We start from the raw sequence: 26,729 nt of genomic DNA, 5'->3' as shown, positions 1-26,729 counted from the left end.
CTTTCACTTTGAGTCTATGCTTGTCCTTGGAGCTGAGATGTATCTCTTGGAGACAGCATATGGTTGGGTTTAGTTTTTTGATCCAATCTGCTACTCTGTGCCTTTTTATTGGTGAGTTCAGTCCATTTACATTTAGGGTGATTATTGATATGTGAGGATTTCCTGTCATTCTATCTCTGGTAAGGCCGTGTCTCCATTGTTTCTTTGCCTTTTTGTTGTTGTGTATTATTTCTGTGTGGTGGTATTCAATGATGTTTCCCTCTGTTTCTTCTTTTATTACAGTATACATTTCAGTTCTGAATTTTTTTTGAGTGGTTACCCTTAGGTTTGTGTAAAAGAAAGTTTGATATTTAGAGTATTCCATTTTCTTCAGCACACTTACTTTCTCCATTCCCATATTCTGGTTCAGGCCTTTACTCTCCCCCTTTTTATGTTTTGGTTGCCACAAATTGTCCCTGTTGGTGGTCGAATAGACTCCTTTAGTATTTCTTGTAGTGCAGGTTGTATATTAGAAAATTACAAAATCAGCTTCTGTATGTCTGGCAAGGTCTTTATTCCTCCTTCATATCTAAAGGATATCTTTGCTGGATATATTATTGTTGGCTCATGATTTCTCTCTTTCAATAGTATGAATATTTGGTTCCACTCCCTCCTGACTTGTAGAGTTTCTGCTGAAAAATCTGGTGATAATCTAATGGGCTTTCCTTTGTAGGTAACCGTCTTCTTTTCCGTGGCTGCCTTGAGGATTCTTTCTTTGTCGTTGATTTTAGACAGCTTCAATACAATGTGCCTTGGAGAAGGCCTGTTGGGGTTGAGGTAATTAGGTATTCTATTTGTTTCTTGGATTCAAGGATTCAGTTCTGTCCACAAGTTTGGGAAGTTCTCATCGACAATTTGTTTGAATATATTCTCTGTTCCCTTCTCTCTTTCTTCTCCTTCTGGTATGCCCATTATTCTTATATTGCTCTTTCCGATGGAGTCAGAAAGTTCTTGTAGAGTTCTTTCATTTCTTTTAAGTCTCAAATCTCTTTCTTCTTCCATCCGTGTTATTTCCAGGTTTCTATCTTTGATGTCACTGATTCTTTCCTCCAGCTGGTCAACTCTACTACCTAAGCTGGTTATTTCAGTCTTAAGTTCTTCTATTGAGTTCTTAATCTCCAGAAATTCTATTTGGTTCTTTTTTAAAATTTCAATCTCTTTCTTAAAATGCTCATGTTGTGCTTTGATTGTGTCTCTGAGTTCATGAAACTGCCTTTCTGTGTTTTCTTGCATCTTGTTGAGTTTTTTCAGGACTGCAATCTTGAATTCTCTGTCAGGTAAGTCACATATTTCCATACCCTTAAGTTCCTTTTCTGGAGACTTTTCACTTTCTTTCTGAGCTGTCTTGCTGCCTTAGTTATTCATGGCAATTACTGATGTATTATTTCTCTTCCTAGACATCTACAGGAGTGGCTTCTGCAACAGGTTGATATGAAGAGGTCTTTCTTTTGTTTTCCAGTACTTGTTGGTAGAATGTTTTATTTTCTCTCCGACTGCAGCCTTTTTTTTCCCTCCCTCACACGGTAGTGCTATGTTTTCTTTGTTCTATTCCAGCTTCTCACACAATGGGGGGATTCCCTGGGAGACGGGCTTCTCCTCTGTTAATAGTTCACCTGGGTCACAGGGCAGTGTCTGTGTGGGTATGCAGAGAACTTTTGAAGTTCCAAAGCTCTTCCTGCACCAGATTCAGAGCCTGTATGTTTCACAGATTTTCTAATGAGAAATCTGGTAGCGATCTCATTGAGTAGTCTTAGTATGTGACAAATCACTTCTCTCGTGCTGCTTTCAAAATTCCCTCTTTGACTTTGTCTTTTGTCAGTTTTATTATAACATGTCTTGGTGTGAGTCTCTTTGAATTCACCTTACTTGAAGAAATTCACCTTACTTGAGCTTCTTGCATGTTTCCATTCACATCTTTGATCAAATTTGGGAAGTTTTGGGACATTATTTATTACTTTCAATATTCTCTCTACCCCTTTCTCTCTCTTCTCCTGGGACTTCCACAATGCATATGTTAGTCTGCTTGATGATGTTCCACAGGTCCCTTAGGTTCTGTTCACTTTTCTTCGATCTTTTTTGTTTCCATTCCTCATACTCAATAATTGCCATTGTCTTATCTTCATATTTGCTGAGTCTTCTGCCTGGTCTTCTGTCTTATCTTCATATTTGCTGAGTCTTCTGCATGGTCTTCTACACGGATTTTGAATCCATGTAGTGAATTTTTCATTTCAGCTATTGTACTTTTCATTTCCAGAATTTCTTTTTGGTTTCTATTTTCAGATATTCTTTCTCTTTCTTTATATTTTCATTTTGTTTATGCATCATTTTCTTGACTTTATCCATGTCTTCTTTTAGTTCTTTGAACATCTTTAAGATTGTAGTTTTTTTAAATTTATGTTTTTATTAGTTTCAGGTGTACAAAGCAATGTAATAGTTAGACATTTATACCCCTCATAAAGTGATAACCCACCCTCCAAGCTACTACCCCTCTGACATCTTTTATAGCTGCTACAATACTATTGACTATCTCCCCTACGTTGCACTCCATATCCTGTGACTATATATACTTATATATTTAGTCATAGCTGACATTCAATATTATTCTACTTCAGCTCTTCAGGTGTATAGCGCATTAGTCAGGCATCTACACAGTCTATGTCGTGATCCCCCGATAAGTCCAGTGCCCATCTGGCACCTTAGATGATCTTTACATTATTGATTGTATTCCCCATACTGTATTAACTATCAATTTGTATTTCTTAATGCCTTCACCTATTTCACCCTGACCCGAACCCCATTCCCATCTATCACTGTGATAGAGCTAGTACCTATCCAGCACCATACCTAGTTATTACAATATTATTGACTATATCCCTTATGGTATAACCCACGTTCCCATGACTGCTATATAACACCCCATGTGTACTTCTTAATCCCTTTCACTTTCACCCATCCTTTACCCCCCTCCCATCTTAAAGAAGTCCCTCTAAGATTCCTTATAATACTGGTTTGATGGTGATGAACTCCATCAGCTTTTTCTTGTCTGGGAAGCTCCTTATCTGTCCTTCAATTCTAAGTGACAGCCTTGCTGGGTGGAGCAATCTTGGTTGTATGTCATTGCTTTACATCACTTTGAATATTTCCTGCCACAGCCTTCTTGCCTGCAAAGTTTCTGTTGAGAAATCAGCTTACAGTCTTATGGGGGCTCCCTCATAGGTAACTAACTGCTTTTCTCTTGCTGTTTTTAAAATTCTCTCTTTGTATTTAAACCGTGTCATTTTAATTATGATGGTGTTGGCTTCTTTGGGTTTATCTTGTTTGGGACTCTCTGTGCTTCCTGGGCTTATATGTCCATTTCCTTCACCAGGTTAGGGAAGTTTTCTGTCATTATTGCTTCAAATAAGTTTTCAATTCCTTGCTCTCTCTCTCTTCTCCTTCTGGTACCCCTTTAATGTGAATGTTGGAATGCTTGATATTGTCTTGGAGGCCCCTTAAAGTCTCCTCAGATTTTTGGATTCTTTTTGCTTTTTGCTTTTCTGGTTGGGTATTTTTTGCTATCTAATCTTTCACATCACTGGTTGGATCCTCTGCTTCATCTAATCTACTGTTGATTCCCTGTAATATGTTCTTTGTTTCCATTATTGTATTCTTTATTTCTAACTGGTTCTTTTTTATGGTTTCCATCTCCATTTTTATGCTTCCTATCTCTCTGTTGAAGTTCTCCCTGAAATCACTGAGCATTTTTACAAACCGTGGTTGGAACTCTGCGTCTGATAGATTGCTTAGATTGCTTATCTCCATTTCGCTTCATTCTTTTTCTGGAGCTTTGTTCTATTCTTTTATTTGGGACATGTTTCTTTGTCTCCCCATTTTGGCTGTCTCCCTGTGTTTGTTTCTATGTATTAGGTAGGGCTGCATGTCTTCTGGTCTTAGTAGGGTGGCCTTATGTAGTAGGTGTGCTGTGGGGTTCAGTGGCACAGTCTTTCTGGTCACCTAAGCCACATGCTCCAGCTGTGTCCCTTGTGTGGGTTGTGTGTGCTGTCCTCTTGTAGTTGAGCCTTGGTTGATAATTGCACATCAATGTGAGGGATTGAACTTTGGGTTCACTTGTCGTGAGGATAAGATGGTAGCTTTAAAGCCTTTGTCTAATAGATCCACCATCAGGTCTTTTTCAGGGACAGTTTCTGTTACGTCATTTTTTCTTTTGAATGGGCCATACTTTCCTGTTTCTCTGTATGCTTTGTAATTTTTGTTTGTTGTTGAAAATTGGACGTTGAATATAATAATGTGGTAATTCTGGAAATCACATGAGGAATAAGAAATTCTTCCCTGGGAAATTCCCCATTCTCCCCTGGGGAATTTCCCATTCCCCAGAGTTTGATGGTTTTTTCTGTTTTTGTTTTTATTGTTGTAGGCTGTCTCTATGCTGAGGATCAGCCTAAGGTATAAAACATATGGCCTTCTCAGGTCTTTTCTGAGCTTCTGGCCTCCCTGGGCATGTTCCAGGACTTTCTAATTTCCCCCATATTTGCAGTTGCTTGAATGTCCTTGTTGTCAATGTCTGACTCTCATAGAGGTAAAAGAGAAAAATGAATGGGGTAAAATGGGCATTAGCCCTTTAACCCCTGAAAGTCGTATCAGCAGAGGAGATAGGGTTTGCAACAATGGGGCGCAGATACAACAACAATGGCTGCCATGTCTTTGTCTGCACCTCTGTGATCATTAGTAACAATCAGCAATCAGAGCACACAGATCTCCAATATCTGGAGGACAGGGTCTTTCTTTTTTGTTCACCCTGGTTCCTGCAAGCTGTGTGCGATCTGCTCCAGGAACACCTGCACAGCTGTCTGCCACAGGACTGAGGCGTGGAGGAATAAGTAGCTGCTGCTCTGCTAAGAGCTGAAATGGACCAAAATGAATCACAATTGACCATCTAAGCCTTCCCCCTTGAAGTCGCAAGAGTTCAGTAGAACTCAGAGTTCCAGAATATTTACATCAGACAGATTCTGCCAGTGCAATGAGTGTCTAAGTGAGGAGACAGATTTCTGGTGCTTCCTACTGTACCATCTTCTCAGAATCCCCTTATGTGCGTTCTTAATTTTATCATATCCGTAATCATGGTCAAGCATCTTAATGGCCATTCACACAGGCTCAGAGCCAGGAGACATTTGTTTATGTCCTAGTTTAGCCACCTACTAGCTGTACAAGCTGGAGCAAGTTATTTAAATCTCAGCCTCAGATTTCTCATCAATAAAATGGAGATAATAGCTTCTGTATCATGGTATTTCAAGAAGAATAAAATGATAAATGCATATAAAGCAGTTAGCATAGAGCCTGGTATAGTAAACACAAAATAAATATTAGCTATTCTGTTGAACCATATGAAATTGCTTATAGTTGATCTTTTTTTTTTTTTTTTTTTTTTTTTTTTTTTTTTTTACCTAAACAGCCATATCATAGGTTTATCCCATACTGCTATTATTTCATAGATGAGAAACTAAGACACAGAAAACTTAAGTAATTTTCTCAATGTCTTCACAGTCAGTAAGCAGTAGTGAAGGGATGTTGATCTTCTTACAATCTAAGTTATATTATACAGTGACATACACATTGTGATAATAGTTTAATAAATATTCTTAGCAAAAACTTCTCACTAATAATCAGGGGTTGACTGAGTGCATTTAGTGCCACCGTAAATGCAATGAAAAAGATTTTTCCTTTTCACTAAATAACATCTCTCATAAATATCTCCTTCAGAGATCTCAGGGCCAAGAACCAATCCAGATACCCTCAGATTAGATCATTTAGGTCAATACTTTTTCAGTAAAATAAAGCATTTTGAACCTATTTTATGTCCTGTATCAGGATCTAACTGGTCTTTCAGTCAAGAAGTTAACAAAGGCCTCTAACTCTTTCTGATTTTGCTCTAGGGTATGCGGGTTCTGTGACTTTGGATGACTGTGGGGATATTGACAACACTATGGTCCTTCTGTATACCGATGTGAAGACCAAAAAAGTATGTCGACTTCTTATCAGGAACTTGGGGTGAAGTGACTGAATGTGGAGGGATAATTGGGAGGCTAGTAATAGTGAAGGAATTAGATAAATTATGTTTAGAAACTGGAAGTTAGTTTACTTCAGATTCACAATTATGTCCCACTTGGGGCAGTATTCCTTAAACATTTTGACCCATGGAATTTTTATTCAGAATATCGCTCTATTTACTATATTTAAAAAAATACCCTCTAGGATACATTCATATGAAGACCAGATTATCGATGGGGTACCAATGATAAGATGACACTTCTCTCCTAAAAATTGTTTATTCATTTCCACAACTAAAATTTTCAATGAAACATTCCCTGTTCTCTCCATCTGAACTCACACGAAAATCATTACCGTAGTTGTAATCCTGTGGCACATATAAACAGCCCTATAATGTTATGCTTTTATGCACATTAATATGTCTTTTCTCCTCACTTACAAAGTAGGTTCTTTAAAGAAAAGGAGTGAGTCTTACCTCTACATGTCTCCAGTGCTTAGCTTCTTATCTGGCATATAGTTGATCAGCATTTCATTTTAAAACAAAACATCTGTCTTTATGTCACCCAAAGTTGTACCTATCACAAACTACGAAAGCCACTATTATAGCCAATCAAATGATCAGTAGAAGGCTTTTGTATTTATGGGGTTGGGTCCTGACATAACTAGAAATCTAAGACAAAAAGTTATTCATTTTAATGTGATTTTGCAGTGTGAGCATTATGACATTCTTAATCATATATTGAATATATATATTGATCCAGCTTTGTAAAAGATAACTGTAGTGGAAAATATGGAAAGGTAGAGAAAAATGCCCAGATTGAGAAAGTTAAACCAGAAATTCAGGTGCAGCATTTCAGAAACATAATCCAAAAAATTCAGTTACTATACTGGACCTTTAACATAATGCTATATTTAGCATACAGTCCATGGGAATACCTTAAAATAAGATCCCCTCCATGCTTTAGTTACTAGCAGCAACAACAAAGTAACTACATTCCCTTCTAAGTTATTTGCACCTGGGATGAAAGGCAGACACCTGTGGTAAGATCCTAGGTCAGCCTCATGACTGTTCTTCAAAACAAAAAAAATGTTGTTCTGTGCATTTACTTTTTTGAAGGAAAATCTAGTTGAATTTCTCAATAATCTAATGTCACTAACTGTACTGTATAATATGCGTATATGGGGAAATCAGGTATTAATTTTCAAAACATATGGCCATAGATAAATTATTGTTTCCAGAGTAAGTCTCAGTAGAGAGTCAATGTACCATACCCTAATATATAGCAAATTTCCTTTCATTATATGCAATTATAGATTCTGCTCTCAAGTTAAGAGTGTACTTTTGAGGATGTAAAACTTTTGTCCAGAATGTTTTGAAGGAATGATGGTAAATTTAGAAGGATGGTTATTTCTCAGATGTCTTTTATAATGCTGATTCATTACATGCAGCAGCAATTTAAGGATATAGTAATATTCCCATTGGTAGATTACTTAAAAAAGAAGCCTTTTATCTTAAAAACCTAATGTCATGTATAAGAAAGCACATTAGAAGAAAGTGATAGAAGAGATTCGAAAATTATGTAATTGATACACCTTAAGAAATGTAGAATTATATTACAGCCCCTTGATAAGTATAAAAATGGATAATGGATTTTAGCTGTAGCACATTTTCTCAAGACATTGTTTTCAATAGCAACTTAGTATAATGGCAGACATTGGTGCTTCACTCGTCATGTGACTTGGAGCTAGTCATTTAATTTTCCTTGGCCTCGATTTTAACCTTTGCAAAATGAAAGACTTGAACCAGTTCTCAAAAGACCCAAAGAATAGGTGTTGGACAGGCATACTGTATGGTCATAAAAAAAGACAGAAAACTAATTGACTCACATGGAGCTTACATTCACATTTGTTCTGCAAAGCAATAAATGGATCCTAATTAGCTCTCTGGCTGGTTAACATTATCTTGTGGCACTGAGAACTATTACTGTGAAATTCAAATGTCATTGGACAGGACAGTCAGCTTCATCAGAGCTTGTTCTAAAATGTCTTTTTCTGTTCGTCCTTCTTTTTCATGCCCGAACACAGTACCAGTATCTTTTGGCCTATGACACCCGCAAGAATGAGACTATTTCTGTGGCTATGAACCCCACATTCATCTGGAACAACCAAAAACTTCCTAACGATATTCCAGGCCAGGGTAAGATATCCGTAGTGAATTTTCTTTGCTTAAAATTGTTTTTCTGATAAGGAGAGTAAATTCTATAGTTTATGCAATGAGCCTGAGTTTTTTGTTTTGCTTATTGTCTGAATTATATTTGCCAGGTTTGTAAATGAGGATTTCCCTGCACAACAAATGATATTATAGTTCTGATCCAACACTGAAAATATTTCTATTCGAACTTTAGTTATACCTATCTTTAATATGTATCCTACTGACCTTTTGACATAAATTATCCTGTAGAAAGCTAGGTTTGACAATTGGCAAAAGGAATACAGCGACATAGATTTTTACTCCATGTACACACTATTGCAATCAACTCAAAGAATACATATTTCAGCAAGGAATACTTGATGTCATCAGGCTGAGGGGTGGTCAATAAGCATGGCCTCTGAAGTCTCCCCCATCCCCTCATAGGACACATACGTGGGTTATAATGATGGCTATCCACCTATTTAAGATGAGGTACTATCATGTCATGGAAAGCCCTAATAGGACCAGGCGTTCACCCATGCAGGCTACAGTACAACATTGGCCATTACTGACAGGGCCAGCCAAGTGTGTCCTGGGCAACACGGTCTCAGGACAGTCTGTCTTTGACAGGCTTGGTCAAGGAGTGAACAGTAAGTAATTCCATGTTAACTAATCTATTTTTTAATTTGGACAAGTATTTATGCCCAAAGATGGAAAAAAGAAAAAAAAGTGGAAAAACCCTTAGTAGAATGACTTAGAATATTATAATCATAAATGAAGCATCACACAACCAATGAAAAACAATTATTTACAAAGAGGGAAAAAGACTTATATTGTAAAGTAATAAGAAAATACAGCTTTTTAATTTAAGAATCTAACTTTGCAAAACAATATATAGAAAAAAGACTGTAGAAAATATGCTAACATGCTAATAGTATTTGCCTCTGAGTGATAGGATCCTAGAGGATTTTTTTGGTTTTTATATTTTTCTTAATTTTCCAAATTTTCCATAGTGACTCTGTATTAATTTACCATTTAAAAATATTAAAAATTATAAACTAGAAATATTTCTATCACAGCCCTGCTCTACAGACAGCAACTTTGAAATATTGATCTGACTTAAAGAAAACAGTTCTAGTTTGATGAGTTTGCTTGTGTTAAAGCTGTAAGTAGGTTTCCAGTCATAGTGAGCTCCATGAGTCAAATTTGGTTCAAAATGATCCCTGTGTTTTTATCCAATAAGCATGAGCAGTTGACTGAAGCAAAGAGGGAGATGGGAAGTGAGGATCCCATTCTTCTAAACTATAAGCAGTCCTGAACTGACTTCAGATTTACTGTTAGCATTGCTTTTTAAAGTTGATTTCTTTTCTATAGCAAACTTTTTTTATATTTCTGGAACAATCTTCAAGCTCCCTAGGTTTCACACCAAACTTGACTTCTGAAATATATCTCCTTTCTCACAGACTTCAGCAACTTTCTACTTCTTCCTTTTGTAACTTTTTTAGTTAGAATTATTTTTTCTTTCTCCTTAATTACCACTCTCAGTGACAATATTGGGTTTGGATTTTTAATCTGTTTCTTTAAGAGGTTTAAGATATTTTGGTTATTGAATAGAAGGTCTGTGCTTTGTAAGCACTAAACTTCTCAAAAAGTAATTTTTGAGAGAGTTCTCATTATTTACCTAAAAGAGATCACATTAAATATTCTTATTATATATGACAGGAGCATTGCGTCATCCTGGACAATTTCACTTCATCTTCAGTTAACTAGAAAATTCAGTTACCCAAAGCTTTTCATTACTCAACTGTTACTACATTTAGTTTTAAACTTTACAAATAAAGTAACTCAATCTTTCAAATAGTATGCAAATAAGATAGTCACATTTGGCCTTTTATCTGTGTACCCAACTGCCAACTGAGTAACAAACTTTCATCTGGAGATTACACCGTCCATCTTTTCATTAATTCAGCAAAGATTTACCTAGTGCCAGGTGAGATTCTAAGCACCTGGGACAGCAATGGACAACACAGATTTGGTTCCTGTTCCCATCCAAGCCTTCATCCTCTGCTTTCTGGGTTATAATAGCATCCAGCTGACTTCCTGCTTCAGTCCTGCCTCCAGCACACCTCCAATCCCCCCAGCACTGCCACCAGAATGACAGTATGATCCCATTCAGATTTCCACACTGTTGTTAACACTTCATTTGACAGCACCAATTTTCCTACAGAATAAAGTGCAAGTGACTTATTATAGCACAAAACATCCATAATCTTCCACATCTCAAGCCTTTTCATCTTACCTGAAACCCCTTCCCCACTCTCTCAACTTCCTCCTACTTTCTTAAAGTAAGGTACCTGCAACTTCATGCCCTGTATTCTTATTGATGCTCCTCCCTCTGACTAAAATTTACCACACTCCCATGCAACAGCTAAACAACCACTCACTCTCAGTATTTAACTCAGAGTTCACCTTTCCTAAGCTTTTTCTTAGACTCGCAGGAGATTATTGAGCTTGCCCTTATCCTACCAGACTTCTAGCGCAGTACTTATATCCCACTTACTTGTTTACACATCTTTTTATACCATATACTATGTGTGTGCGTTCCATTCTTTACTTATATTTTCTTGTCCCAACACAGTGCCTTGGAAGGAAGGAAGGAAGGAAGGAAGGAAGGGAGGGAGGGAGGGAGGGGGGGAGGGAGGGAGGCAGGGAAGAAAGGAAGGAAAGAAGGAAAGAAGAGAAGGAACGAAGGAAGGAAGGAAGGGGAAGGAAGGAAAGAAGGAAGGAAGAAAGGAAGTCAACACTAATCTATGCAGTGTTAATTTTAATCAATTTACTTCTTTAAGTAGGAGTATCTTCCTCTTTTAATTCAGTAGATTTGTTAACTGATCCCAAGTTTCTTTCTAAGTATCATGTCATATGACCTTGGGGTTATACACTCAGTCTGCATTCACTGTGAATTACATTAAATAGAATGTGATAACTACAGCAGCCACCAGAAGGCAGCAGAAGCTTAGCCTTAGAACTAATGTGAGCCTGTGACTTATCTAATAAGCAAAACTAAAAAGTATGTTGAATTCAGAATTACTATATTATATAGTATATGGTATACTTAAATACCATAATTATATTTAGAGCAGTGAGATGTTTACACTGTGGGAAGCAGACAGGAAATGAGATGGGCTGAGGACCCACAGATAGGAGTCCCCCATATTCCCTCCAATTCATGTTCTAGTCCAGGGGATGTGTAATTTTAGGAGATGAATGAGTAGAATCACCTACCTTGTTGAAACTGCATTTCTTACACTCACTTTTGTTTTCTGTGTGGGGTTGGGGATATGAGAGTGGAGGTAGTGGTAATGGTGGTGGTGATGGAAATGGTGATTATAGTAATAAACAGAATTGACTAAAGTCAGATGTGCCCACGATGCTATTAATGCTATTAACTCCAAGTTACTAATAATTTGTTTCTGTCCTGATGAGACTAGAAATCCAGAGCTCATGCTTTCACTGTTACAAGTTTCCCCTTACCAAAAACATGATACTAAGCAGAGGCAAAGTCATATGTTAGCAAAGCATCAATCCTTCCAATTAACCCCTAATAGAAAGGTGCTACAATATTAACCCCAAGCCAAACCCTCTAACTCAAAAAAAAAAAAAAAAGTTAGTTCATTAGAAGGACATAATGTGATGAAATAAATACAGTTTAAAAATACATGTGACGTGTGAGATAAGTCTAAAGGCATAAGAGTCTTTTGTTGTTGTTTTTTAATATAAACTTATTTACACATTTGGGCATTTTTTCCTTACCTCTTCTCAGACAGTGACATTAGCAGGGCCAATTTTTTTTTTTCGATCATTTATTTATTCCACCATTATTTATTGATACATTACCAGGGACGAGGTCTTCTGCTGGATGCTAAAGATACCAGGATGAACAAGTAAGACATGGACCAAGCCCTCAAGGGTCTATATTTTGGTGCCATGAGAGAGAACAGTGTTAGGTGTTGAGGTGCTATGCTTTTTGTGTTGTTGTTTTTTTGTTTTGGCTTTCAGGAGGAAATATTATCTTACCTGAACCTTCCAGCACTTAGTATCATGGTAAAGGCAGGTGTTTAATAAATATTTGTTAAATGAATTAGTCTGAGAGTGAAGGGTGATTCCGACATGAAGGATGAAGGAAGAAGGGAGAGGGGAGACACCTTGCGGACAGTTGACTAGCTACTATGATGTGCCCAGCATTGTGTTAGATGCGATATGTGTTCGTACTCATATATAGTTCCTGCTTTTAGGAATCCCTTAAAGAGAATATTGCTCAAACTCCATTGCCAAGAACATGTTGAGCTAAATATCCTGAATCACATTCCTTCTAAAACAATAAAAAATGCTAGATTAAAAATTGATTTAAATCTTCTTATTTTTTAAATAATTTGTTTATCTTTCAATTACAATTGACATACAATATTATATTAATTTCAGCTGTACAACAGAGTGATTAGACATTTATATAACTTACGAAGTGATCACCTTGGTAAGTCTAGTACACTTCTGACACCATACATAGTCATTACAATATGACTGACTATGTTCCCTATGCTTTACTTTACATCCCCATGACTATTTTGTAACTACCAATTTGTACTTCTTAATCCCTTCACCTTTTTACCCAGAGATGCTACTTGAATAAGGAGGTCCTGAAATCTCTCGTCTCTCCAGAGACACCTTTATTAATTATATTTTTAGTGAAGAAAAATTCATGCACATGATTTAAAATCCAATGGTAGAAATATTCATAATGGAAAGTGAATATTTTCTATTATGCCTCTGTGAATCCCTAGTCTCTCAGTCAGTTCTTTGCATATTTCTAAATGGTGTGTGTACATTTCTTGATTTATAAGCTTTAGAAGTTATCTGTTTATTTTTTGCATTGTTAAATGGAAATTTAGTTCATCTTCTCTAATGCTACTTTTCTCTAACTTCTTTTTAATTTAGTTATCTCTTTTTGTCAGTACATTCATTGGGTACCTTTGTAATTTTAATTAATTAATATGTATGAGAGTCTAGTGTTGTTCTATCAACTGTATATGAAACTTCTTGCTTCCCAACTTTGTAAGATGAAGATGTTAGTGTCCCTATCCTTTCTTCTAACTCCTTCCTAACTCCCAAATTCTTTTTTTTTTTTTTTTGGTCAGGGCTGATAATATATGTTTAGTAACCATAATGAAGCTCTCTGTCATTTACCTATAAGTTGATTCTGTCAGTTGGAAACTAATAAATATTTTCATTATTATTATTTGTATGAAGCTCAGTAGCATGCCATGATAACACTTTTTTCTATATAACTCTAACATCCCTTTGTACCACACACACCACAAAAAGAGCAAATAACTTTTTTTAAAAAACTCCAAATTCTCAAAATCAGGCAAAATTGTACTTTGTTTCATTTTTAGACTATGCCTTCCTTGAACATTTTCCCCTAGAGTTTTTGTTTGGATCTCTTATTTTTTTCTATAAGAAGAAACATGTCTCTTTTACCAAATTGCTATTATCATCCAGCTTCTTACACACTCTATTGCTTGGAATTCATTCTATTTTTTCTTCTTGAGCCCACTAACTTCCTAGTCGAATAGAGACCCACTGTGGCTTAAATGAACCATGAGTTTCTCATAGTATTGTTGTCCTTCTCAATCTAGGATTATTCCTCTGCATACTCAGATTCTGCTTCAGTATTTCTTTGGGTTGGATCCACATTTTCCTGGATTCCACTTACTCTTCTGTAAGCCTCTCAAAGTACCCCATCTACAAAACTGCACCCACGTACCAGTATTCTAATAAATAAAATCACTTACATTCTTCATTGACTTCCCACAATGACCTAGTAGAGCTTGAAAAGGACCCGCAGGCAACACTGTAATTTAGCATTCCAATCTGACTTATTTTTCTTCTGATCTGTGCTCTGTTTTAAAAAATGCTTGTCTCTTTCTTCCTCTTTGAATTCACCTTAGGTATATTGGTTTCAAGGACACCTGGTAGGCTTCCACCACCAAAATTATTTGTGTGCTGAAAGCTATTTAATGTCTTGTAACATTGGACAATTCCCATAAGAAAGAAATGAGACATACAGACTATAAGAAGAGCTGAAATTAAACCACTTCCCCTGGGCACTTTCCACACAGTTTTCTTCAGAGACCAAGGACATAGGACCTATATTTTCAATGAAGAGACGAATGACGGAGAAAAAAATTTAAGAAGTCTCTCCCTTTCCCCTTCCTCAAATTACATTATATAACTACAGTCTTTGAAATGCTTTTAATCTCTTTTCAAAGATCCTTACTAATGCATTTTTCACTGTCTTTTCAGAAACAGGACCTCCAATCCTGATGATCGCTGTCTTTACTCTCGCGGGAACTATGGTCCTGCTCCTGGTCATTGCTCTCCTGGTGTTGAGGTACCTATCACCCCCTGTGTCCTGCTGTGCTCATCATTCAGAGTTGGGGAGAGGGAGAGAGAGAGAGGTCTAATGTCTGTAGATGATAACGTGTGTTCACCAAGAGGCTTCTAGACAGCTCTAAGCTCATGAAGGCATTCTACATCAAAGATGATATCAAGGACAGAGTATTATTGGACGGATAGATTAGAGCTTTGGAATCAGAGACACCTGAACTCAAATCTCAGTTCTGGGACTTTCAGCTGTGTGGTCTTAAGCTTATTACTTAGCAACTTAAGCATGTTACTTGGCTTTATTATCGTCATCTGGACTGTTGTAAGGAGTTGAAATAAGGTATGTATACCGACTACCATATAACAGTTATTTTATAAGTGGAAATAGTTATTTTTGCTGCTTTATTGGTATATTGTGGGAAATTTCAAAGTCTCTATATTGCACAATGTTCATGCTGGAAGAGGCTTTAGAAATCATCTATTCCAAACTTCCTATTAGCATGGGGAAAGAGAGGCCCCGAAAGCCAAAGGGCTGGTCTAGAATCACATCCCTAGGTAGTGTGTCGGGCCAAAACTAGAACTCAGGCCTCCTGACCATCAGTTCCATGATTCTTCTACTCAACTTGGACATGTGAAGTGTCTAGCACAGTGCCAGAAACATAGTGTATACTCAGAGGTATTTGTTGAAGATATAAATGAATTAATGAATACCACACTACATCCTAACTGTGTATGTTACACACACAGAACTTTCTGTCCTATTATATTATCAGGATCATTTCCTAACCAAACCACACAACAATTTTCTCTATATGTCACATGCTTTGATCTATGTCACTATACTTTCTCATAGTGAGTGTCCAGCCTGTTGCATGTCAGTGAAAGTTTTCTCCAGGAAAGGAAGTAGGTTATTCTCTTCAGTCTAAAGGCTCTTGTAATTCTGTGATGCTTAGAAATATAGAAGATGATCTATGGTGTGTAGTGACCATTTAGGTGAGGGTGAGCAGAAACCAAAATTTGGGGAGAGTAGAGCCAGTCAATAGTAAGGTCACAGATGTGACCTAGAAACCAAGCCTGAATGGGTATCAGCTCAAGATGGAATAAATCACAAGGTAAGAGACAGTTACAGGTGGAAATGGGCATTTTCCATATTCTCTAAGCATGGGAAGTAGAGATAGGGCATCTTAACGGCAAGAGCATGAGGAGTTCTGGGAGACAGAGGTTACTCTCATGGTTTTCTGTTACAACAGCCTCTATAAGAAAAGCAGTGAACAGTTTATGGCATCCCCTAATTCAGTATGAATGACAGTTGGCTCTGTTAGGTCCCAAGAGTTTCCTGGGGTACAGAAATGAAAGTCTGGGAGCCTTCAAGGCCTTAACAGTCACCCTACTTTCCTCCAGGTTTTAGGGTCATAATTATTGGTCAATAATGAGCTATTTTATATGTATTTAGTAGAGGATTACTCAGTTAGATGGAAGCATAGAAAGAGAATAATCATTTCTGCTTAAGGGACTTTAAGGAAGACATCATGAATAACCTTGAGAAGGTGAGTCGGGGTTTGTCAAATGACCACAAGCAAAGGCACACTCCTGGACATGCAAATAGGTCTATGTAAAAGAATATATTAATAGATTCTAGAAGCAGACACAAGCAAACATGAGAACTTAGAATATGATAGAGGTGACAGTACAAGTCACTTGGGAAATGATGTTGGGCAGTAAACTTTCAACATGAAAAAAATGAAATTGAAACCCTACCTGAAACTATGCAGAACGATGAAGTCCATTCCATAGGGAGTTTTAAATAGATAAGGACCTAAATGTGAAAACCAAACTTCAAAACTTAGATAAAATGAATAAAAAATGACTTTATGATCTCAGGTTTGGAAAGCATTTCTCAGTCAAGATAAAAAAGTCATAAAAGAAAAAAATATAACCATGGCCATAATAACATATACCACAAAGTTAGAGTAAACAAACTAGAAGAAGGTATTTCTAACACATAACAGGACAACAGATTTGTTTTGTAGCCTATATAAGGAACTCATATTGGTTAATAAGGAAAAGACAGTGCCGTAGAAAAAAAACAGGCAAAATTATGAATAGACAATTCTATATAATTCTATACATTCTATAAAACAGCTAGAAAATATTTGAAAAGATACATAATCTCTCTAGTAATCAAGAAAATAAAGTGCAAAGCAACAATTAAATACCATTTCACACACATCATAATGGTATAAAACATGTTTAACAATAGCAAATGTTAAGAATATGGAGGAAACAGGAATTCTCATAATGGGAGGGTACTTGGGGAAGAAATTTGGCAATATCTGTAAATTTGAAAGTATGCATCTTCTACAACCCAAGAATTCTACTTTATTCCTATTTTATGGTGGAAACAATTACAAAATTTTGACATTTAGAATATGGAATGTATGTTGTTACAATTTCTCTGTGCTTTTGTATTTCCTTTATACATATATTTTAAGGCACAGATGCATTAGAGGAACTGACTTATTTAGGAATCTGGTGTATTCTCTGGTGGTCTAAAAATGAACATTTGTGCCTGTCAAGATTATTAGTATAAAATATTTTTCTATCCTCTTTTTTTCACTCACTCTTTCCAAGTCATCAGTTCAAGTTCTTTATTACAATGAAGGACTGACTGTCTTAGTGAAGGACCTGAGAAAGTGAAACAAAAAGGGGAAAAAAGAATATAAAAGGCCATCAGAAATCCTTGCAAGTACACTAATTGCCAGCACCCAGCAGAGTGGAGAACGTAGAGTTACACTATTGGACTAGCCTTACTCACCACATATCTACTTGAGAATATCAGAGTTCTAAATTTCTCCCAGCTGAATTGCATGAACACTAATAAAAACCTATTGACTGGTTCTATTCCTTTCACAGAAAATATAAAAAAGAAAACGAACGTCGCCAGAAAAAATGGTCTCACATTCCTCCTGAAAATATCTTTCCTCTGGAGACCAATGAGACCAACCATGTTAGCCTGAAGGTAAGGCATGCCTTACCTGTTGAAGAATTCTATCTAGAGCTGGTGCAACTTGCCAGGCATTTGACAAGACATTGGTAGCGTGCTAGGAAATGTGCCAAGGCTCCCATGTTTTCTAATTCTCAGCTTCCTGTTTTTCCCTCGATTCTCTATTGCCCTAAGTATCACCTAATTGATCCAAAGAACACTTCAATGGAGGCTGAGGTATGGTGTGTCACTCACTCTTCGCATCTGGCCCAGAAGAGAAATGCACAGAACACTGAGAATCTGTCACGGAAGGGATGTAGGAATGGGTAGGGCATTTGAGCTCCCCTAAACCTTGGCTACTGATCTACCCATACAAGGACCTATGACTTATCTTGCTCATTGCTGAAGAAGAGGCCGCTGCTGGTATTTGCCCACGTTCTCCCTCAGCCAGGAAATAGCAGCAGCAGCCAGTAATAGCAACTCACTTTCATTTGCCACCGTCAACGCTGTATGTTGTCTTGTCTATTCCTCACAAGGAATTCATGAGTTGACCTTTGTCATCATAACTTTGCTGATGAGAAAACTGAAGGACAAAGGGTTAAGAAACAGCACAGGGTCACATACAGCTAGTGAGGAATATTACTGCAAATTATAAGAGTTCACACTTACTGAGTGCTTCTTATATGCCAGGTGCAGTGACCCCTTTCAGCTTCCCCTGAACCCTGTGAGATGACAGGGCTAGAATTTCAAGAACACGGCTGTGATTTGAACCTAGTTTAATTATTAAGCCTAAGATTTTAACATCTACCATATACCATATTCTTATCAAAGTTTTTATACCAAAGAATACTAAGAGGAGATGGACACCCAGAACCTCCACATGAAGGAATTAGTGGGGCCAAGACAATAAGATAGGACAGTGTGACTTGAGATGCCTCCCTGCCTAAAACCAGCAAAAGTAAAATTGCAGCATGGGTCAGTGCTGCCCTCGGAGCCTCTCTGCCAGCTCTCGGCACTCCGCACCAGGCCCTGCATGCTACGCTCGAATGGCTCAGATCCCGCATAGCTGTACATGGACTCAGGGTTCCTTTCCTCCAGAAATGCCCTCACGCTCTAAAGTGACCGTCCTGTTGCATTCTGGACCTCACACATAAACATGCTATTCACAAAGACTTCTATCACAGGTAAATGTCAGGGTGATGTTGATCTTTTGGAAATTCACAGTAAGGTGTAAATGACCATAAGACTATTGGATTTCCCAAGGAAGAATTTGTTGAACTAAATGACTAATTGACTTTATCTAGAAACGGGAAAGGAGAACTTTAAAAGGAGTGAATGCTCCCCACCTCTAGTACACACCAAGCTGGGCTCCCACGTGGTCCACCTCTGTCCAAGCCCAGCCATGGTTCCATTCCTCACACGCTTTCTCCACTACCTCATAAACCCCATATTTCATATTTGTTCTTTTGGATTAAGCCTAAATTATTATGTCTCTGTGTGTCTTCTTAAAATATAAACATTCCTAGATATATAACCCCAGAGATATCTTGTCAGACATTACAGACTTTTTAATGAGTTAATCCATCAATTAACTACTCACTGGGCTCAGGAATAGGTCTTTGGGACAGTAAACAAAAAGGAGGGAAGCTAGAAGTGATTCAGAATATGAGGAGTCATTGTTACTCTGAGTGTCAGACAGTCTGGGGAGCAGGCAGGCCAGGAATTGGCTGTAAGGAAGGTCTTCAGGAAGGGCAGCCAAAGTCAGCAAGAGAGGAAGATGCCACCCAGCCAGACTCACTGATGGCAGAGATAAGGAAGCAAGACTAAGGGACGAGATGACATAGTCACACATCCCTGTACTCAGACAGAAAGGGTCAGAAAGCCAAAGTAGCCAGACAAAGAAAGAAGTCAAGAAACCAAAGGGGTGGAGTTTGACAGAAGAAAATGATAAGGATGATGGTAACTCATTTGAGGATAAAACGCTGTCGTTGGCAAGAAAATTTCACAAATTTTGTCTCAATTGATCCCTAAGTATCCCTATGAGTTAGGGTTACCCAGATAAGGTACTGAGGTTCAAATAGTGTAAATCACCTGAGGCCTGAGACAATAAAAACAAAACTGGACAAGAAGGCAAGATCAGGTTCTGATACATGCTCATGTGACATTTAGTGTCATTGGTCCCTTTTGTGCTTCATTTGTAAAATGGAAAAAAAAAAAAGGAGAAGGGAAGAAAACTGACATTTATTCATCTGCATTGTACCAGACATTGTACTTGCGACTTGACATAATTTATTTCACTCACATTTCAAAGTGTCCCTAAGAGGTAAAATTTAGCCAATATTATCACAGGTTTTCATGAGAGTCAAATTGAAAGAGACAGTAGTTCTCAACCTTCTTTCTGCATTTTGACCTGAAGTCTGGCAGACCAAAAGCTATTTTTGACCTGCAAGTGTGTGTGTGTGTGTGTGTGTGTGTGTGTGTGTGTGTGTGTGTGTTTCAATATTTACCAGCGTTTTTGGTTTTTACTGTTATAATTATTCATTTTTCAATAATTATTGACAATCAATATTATTTTATATTAGTTTCAGGAGTACAGCATAGTAATATTTACCATCTTTTAAAATGAACTGCCAAATACAAAAATCTTGGAATGGCACAGAAAAATCCATATTACCAGCTTCTCTTGACACAGCAGATGATCTAGCACCTCTAGCCTGCACCCAGAACTGATGGGGCTTCCCCCCTCAGACATCTGGCCCTGTGTCTTAGCTTGCATTGCTATTTGGGCCCTTAGGCATGAGTTTGCAATTCAAATGTGCAACATGTTCCCCTACAAGTATGTAGCTACAGGCTACATACAGATGCTCTTAGGGGAACATGCTGTAAGAGCATCTGCATGATTCCCAATAGAAGGGGAGCAGGAGGAGAAGGAAGCAAAGAAAATCCATGGCTAAAGTAGACCACATGAAGAAGGGAGGAAAAAATAGAACCTAAGAGGAAGGGAGGAAAACCCAGTTAAGCATGACAGTGGTAGCTACCTAGAAAGAAGATACTTTGGTGTAGAGGAAAGACCAGTATTGAGGGAAACAAGTCCATTGTAGCAGTTTTTCTGGGAGCGTGCCTACTGTGCTGTGAGCGAACAACAGATACACCCCACCTGGCAGAGTCTCTTAGCCTTTGACTGGCGGTGGATGGAATAAGATGTGAAGCTTCTGGAATAATTAGTCTTTTCTTGTGCAGATCGATGATGACAAGAGACGAGACACAATTCAGAGACTACGACAGTGCAAATATGACAAAAAGGTAAGTAAGTATAGTCTCCCCTGCTTCTCTGAACTCTCAGTTACAGGTATGTTCTGGGCCTTGTGACTCATGGTTGCCTCACTTCTGATGTTGGCAGTGGGAGTGGGTGCCTGAGTTGCTTCCAGAGGCTGTTCTCCAAGCCTTTCACAAGGATGAGAAGGGCTCTGCTTCAAGGGTTACAAAACTCACAATCCTGGGAAAATTAAAGGCCACATAGAATTTTTAAGAGGGGTGGAGTATAGGAAACAAAATGAGAAATAAAAGAGATTCAGAGCAGTCCACACAACCCTACTATTATATTTGGCTCTTTGCAGTGGGAATATGACAGCTCTTCATGGGGCTTTGTATGTATCTCCCTTCCTCCTTTCCCTCCTTCTTTCCTTCCTTTCTTCCTTCCCTTCTTTCCTAACTTTCTTCCTTCCTTTCATTTAGTCATTCTTAAAGAAACATTCAAACCTGAGCCTCTCACATCCCAGGTACTAGGCATCAGAGATAAAAACATCAACAAAATACTGTCACTCTCAAGAGCTTACAGTATAGTGGGAAGATAGATACACAAATTATTATAATATGCACAGTCATGCTACATTATCTTCTTAATTCAATTAATCTTTGCAGAGAGTAATTCTAAAGGATCTCATGCACAATGATGGCAATTTCACAGAGAAACAGAAGATAGAATTGAACAAGGTATGTGTCCTTTGCTTGAAACTTTTAAGTGAGAAATAGCTTCACTCCATTTTCCGTAAGCACTGAGGTCCGTGGTTTAGCAAGGCATTATTGGGGATTCTGACAGAGGTGCCCTCAGGTCAAGAAACGGGTTGCTATACTTGTTGAAAATTCTACCAAAAGATGTTGAAGAGTGATGTTTGATGGTGTAAAACATGTTGGAAGTCTACTAGCATGTCCTACAAAATGGTCCTGATATTATTTGAGAGTAGTCAGGTTTGTAATTAAGTCCCCTTGCTGACAAAAGAAAGACTGTTTAGTAAGATGTAATACAATGTGTAATAAGAAATGTACTGACGTTCCACTGTACAAAGAGCAATACATCTTCCCAAAGATTTGAAATATGGTTTGTTTTAATAGCATATTAATTTTCACTCTGATACTCCTTTCTGGCTGATTTGCTTTATAAATAAACATGTTTTCTTAGTTGCTGGAGATTGACTATTACAACCTAACCAAGTTCTACGGGACCGTGAAGCTTGATAGCATGATCTTTGGGGTGACAGAATACTGCGAGAGAGGATCTCTCCGGGTAAGGAACAACGATCATTTCCGATTTCCTGACTGGTCAACCATATGGAAAAAAAAAAATCTAATAGAAACATTAGATGTTTGCCCAGTGAAATAATATCAGAGAGTTATCAGGAAAAGTTGGTAGTTCCATATGTTACTAAACTAGATCACTCAGGTTTTGTCAATTGGTCCTATTATATCTTAAACCAACCAACCAACAAAAATATTCCAGAGCATAGACTTGAGAAACAGAGAACAGATGTGGAAAAACGATAGATTACACCTAAATTCATTTTATTTTACTTGCACACTTGCATTTGTATTCAAAGAAAAATGGATGGTCATTATGATAGCACCAAATAAACATTAGGAGACTCATTCATGAGTCCTGGTTCTGCTACTGTCTAAATTCCTACTGCCCTTTCCTTTGTGAGGGATTGAGGATGGCCCAGGTATTTGCCAGATGGGGTCAGGTATTCTGATTGAGCAAGTCCAAAGCAGAAAGAGAAAGTGAGACAGGACTAAGTCAAGTTCCTGGGAAGAACCAAGCATCGAGCTAGGAATATCAAATCATTAACTAGTTCAGAAGGGCAGGCATATACAAGAAACAATCATGTACAAGAAACAAAGTCAGGTGTGAAGCAGAAAGAGGACTGAATGGGGAAAGCATGGGAGGAGGAAGGAATTGAGGACAGTTGCTTCAAGGAGCACTGAAATATTTGAACCTTACCTTGTGCAGTTTCTGGGCATGTGTTATGAGGGCTTTCAGCCTTTTAAATACATTTGGGAAGGTGACCATATAATTTATCAGGATACTTTGAGAGTGAAAGAGGGTACTATAATAATTGTGTTGGAACAGCAGGCATAAACTGCAACTGACCTCAAGCAAACCCAGATGTGTGGGCCCCCTGCCTTTGTGCTATTTTCAGATCCAGTATCTCTTAATAACCTCAATATTCTTCCCCATCACATAGCCAGAATCCTAAGATTGGGGGAAGCAGCAGCTTTAAAGAGGTCCAGCGATTCATAATTCAACAAAATTTAAAAATAATTTTTTAAATGTAAACTACTCACTTAGAAATTTTTAATTTTTCAATAAGTTTCAATAAAAAGACATGAATACTAGCTTTCAAAATGTGCGGCATAAACTCAAATCTATCTTCAAAGACGAAGGTCATAGCCCTAAATGCTACTCTCTCTTTTACAAAAAAAAAGTAATCTAAATATTCAATACAAAATTTGGAAGAATAACTATGGCCTAAGGAAAGGAAATTTTCAAAATTCAATCACTATAAAACAGGTAGAATTTTAAAATGCACTCATGAGTTTTTTAAACTATAAAGCATGTAAGCCTCTCATAATAAAGTTTTGAAACAAACAAAAATACACAAAAGTGGTAATAAAAAAATAAAGCTATGAAAAAGATGCTTTCAGTTGTGAAAGAATACTTCATGATTATTAAATTATAAAATCAAAAAAGGAAAAATTTCAGAAGCAAAATAATCAGGACAATCTGACTCAAATAGTTAAAACAAAAGTAGGCCAATAACAATAGAAAAAATTGTAATGTCATTACAAATAAATCCAGATTTGGCTTAATTCTAAACTTCAATAAATAATTCTCAGTGTCTATATAAATACTGTTCTAAAGTTAAGGAAAAACATGAACGTCAAAATTAATTTAACATTCAAAGCTCACATAAAGTTAATAATAAAACATGATTAAAGACTATATTTATGAATATTGATGGAAAACATATAGAGTACTAGTAACTTGAAGCCAGTTGTATATAAGGAGCACAGTACAATAAGATGTAGTTAATTCTATGAAGGGAAAAAATACTACTTTAATGCATCATATCAAAAGGTCCAAGGAGAAAGACCACAGGAGCATTAAGTGTCTCTTGTTAGAACCATCACCATGTTAAAATAGTGAGTTCAAAATTCTAGGTCATAGAGTTCACACAAAATCCAAGAACTCTGTCTTATTGAAAGAGGACTTAGTAAACTTAAAACAAAAAAAAAACCTTAGCGTTATAAAGCTAACAGATGCAATTGATCATGTGAGCAAAAAACATAATCCTAGTGAATGAATTTCCTAACACTAATTCCTTGCTTAAAAACACTAGTGTAATTTTGGTGATATGGGACCTTTAGCCCAAAGACTTGTGGGTCAGCCTCACCAGCCCACTCTCCAGGCAGGTGTCCTCTCATTCCTTCACCCCTATCAGGTAGGTTACTATGGGTGTTTCCTTGTGGTGATAGCCACCTAATGTTTCTTAGGTAAGAAAAAAAAACAACGTCTGTTCAGGAAAGCCAGGACAATGGAGTTCCAATTTGTTCCTGAGTCCAAGGCCACAGGATTAGAAGATCATTATTTGCTTGTAATAGTCTCTATATAATATCCCTCCTTGTGACAACTCATTTTCTTCCTTTCTTTTTTCTCCTGTTCAGGAAGTTTTAAATGACACAATTTCCTACCCTGATGGTACTTTCATGGATTGGGAGTTTAAGATCTCTGTTTTGTATGACATTGCTAAGGTAAGAGACCTATAAACACCAAAGACATTTATGAAAATTAAATATAGGAAAACAGATCTAGCAAACGATTCCACTTGGTGCATTGGTTTCTTCATCTGTAAAATAATAATAATAAAATAGTACCTATGTCATAGTGTTGTTGTGAGTATTTTATGAAATAACACATATGCTTCACATAAGGCCTGGTGCAAGTAAGTGTTCAACAAAGGCTCTTATTATTCTGATTATTATATTCTTTCTACTCTGGGATCGAGGCACACATATTCACAGACTTGCTGGAAATCAATCATATAAAGCTGCAGGGAAAAACAACTGAATCTTCAAAGAAAATATTAAGGACAGGCAACCATCTTGCACGAGGCAATAATAAATTTGGACATTTATATTCCCAGACATGATGAGAAAGGAAGTGGATACCAGTAACCAGGGCCTCATTCAAGAATGAAGAGTGGGTCCGCAGAATGAGCTCTTTGATACAGGCTTAAATCACCTGAAAGTCATACAGGGTTAGAATCAGTTTGAAAAATGTTACATAACCCTATTTGTAGCCACATTTCACTCCTGCGATCCAAGCTGAAAACAATTTCTGCAATGACACTTCTGGCCACCTGAGGGAAGCACACCAGACAAAAAACGGGCTGTCCCTTTCAAAATAGGAGGAAAGCCATTAAATTTTAGGAACTAATCTAGCTTAGGCCCTCCCTTCAGAAAGGCAAGGCCTTATTATGCGTATTTTTTTTTTTTTTTTTTTATTAATTAGTTTCAGGTGCACAAGACAAAGCAAAACTTAGACATTTATCATTTATATCCCTCACACTGTGTGAACCCCCCTCCCCCCATCCACTATCCCTCTGTACGTTCCCAAAACCTCTCACCTTCCCCTTATCCCCACCCCCCTGCCCATCTAGCAACCCTCAGTTTTTCCTCCATGTTTCCAAAACTGTTTCTGATTAGTTCATTCACTTATTCTTTTCTTTAGATTCCACATATAAGTGAGATCATATGGTATTTGTGTTTCTCTTTCTGACTTATTTCACTTAACATAATGTTCTCTAGGTCCATCCATGTTGTTGCAAATGGTAAGATTTCTTTCTTCTTTATGGCTGCGTAATACTCCATTGTATAAATGTACCACAGTTTCTTAATCCAGTCATCTACTGATGGGCATTTCGGTTGTTTCCAGGTCTTGGCTATTGTATATAGTGCTGCAATAAACATAGGAGTGCATAAAGATTTTTGAATTGGAGTTTTGGATTTCTGCGGATAGATACCTAGGAGTGGGATTGCTGGATCATAAGGTAGTTCCATTTTCAGATTTTTGAGATATCTCCAAACTGTTTTCCATAGTGGCTGCACCAATCTGCATTCCCACCAACAGTGCACCAGCGTTCCCTTTTCTCCGCATCCACGCCAGCACTTGTTGTTTGTTGATTTATTGATGATAGCCATCCTGACTGGGGTGAGGTGGTATCTCATTGTGGTTTTTATTTGCATTTCTCTAATGGTTAGTGAGGTTGAACATTTCTTCATATGTCTGTTTGCCATCTGTGTGTCCTTTTTAGAGAAATGTCTCTTCATGTCCTCTGCCCATTTTTTAATTGGGTTGTTTGTTTTTTTGGAGTTGAGTTGAGTGAGTTTTTTATAAATTTGTGATATTAACCCCTTATCAGATATATCATTGGCAAATATCTTTTCCCAATCAGTAGGATCCCTTTTTGTTTTATTGATGGTTTCCTTTGCTGTGAAAAAGCTTTTTAGTTTGATGTAATCCCACATGTTTATTTTTCCTCTTACTTGCCTCGCGCGAGGGGATATATCAGTAAAAATCTTACTCCGGGTAATGTCTGTGAAGTTTCTTCCTATATTTTCTTCTAGGAATTTTATGGTTTCAGATCTTACATTTAAATCTTTAAGCCATTTTGAATTTATTTTTGTATGTGGTGT

The 26,729-nt window shown here is 37.3% G+C and overlaps 1 protein-coding gene across 1 annotated transcript in view; it reads left to right on the top strand.

Annotated features, from left to right (window-relative positions):
* GUCY2C (guanylate cyclase 2C) overlaps positions 1-26,729 on the top strand; it is a 71,403-nt gene that overhangs the window by 22,448 nt on the left and 22,226 nt on the right. Inside the window, exons 9-16 of the mRNA XM_088796549.1 lie at positions 5,970-6,055; positions 8,170-8,281; positions 14,642-14,723; positions 17,630-17,735; positions 20,940-21,002; positions 21,621-21,692; positions 22,159-22,263; positions 24,699-24,785. Coding sequence (XP_088652675.1) covers positions 5,970-6,055; positions 8,170-8,281; positions 14,642-14,723; positions 17,630-17,735; positions 20,940-21,002; positions 21,621-21,692; positions 22,159-22,263; positions 24,699-24,785 — 713 coding nt within the window. The remainder of the gene's footprint in view (positions 1-5,969; positions 6,056-8,169; positions 8,282-14,641; positions 14,724-17,629; positions 17,736-20,939; positions 21,003-21,620; positions 21,693-22,158; positions 22,264-24,698; positions 24,786-26,729) is intronic.

Source organism: Rhinolophus sinicus, chromosome 1 (genome assembly GCF_057876585.1).
Source record: "Rhinolophus sinicus isolate RSI-liver-muscle chromosome 1, RSI-T2T, whole genome shotgun sequence".
NCBI lineage: Eukaryota > Metazoa > Chordata > Mammalia > Chiroptera > Rhinolophidae > Rhinolophus > Rhinolophus sinicus.
This window is presented reverse-complemented; position numbering and strand designations above follow the sequence as displayed.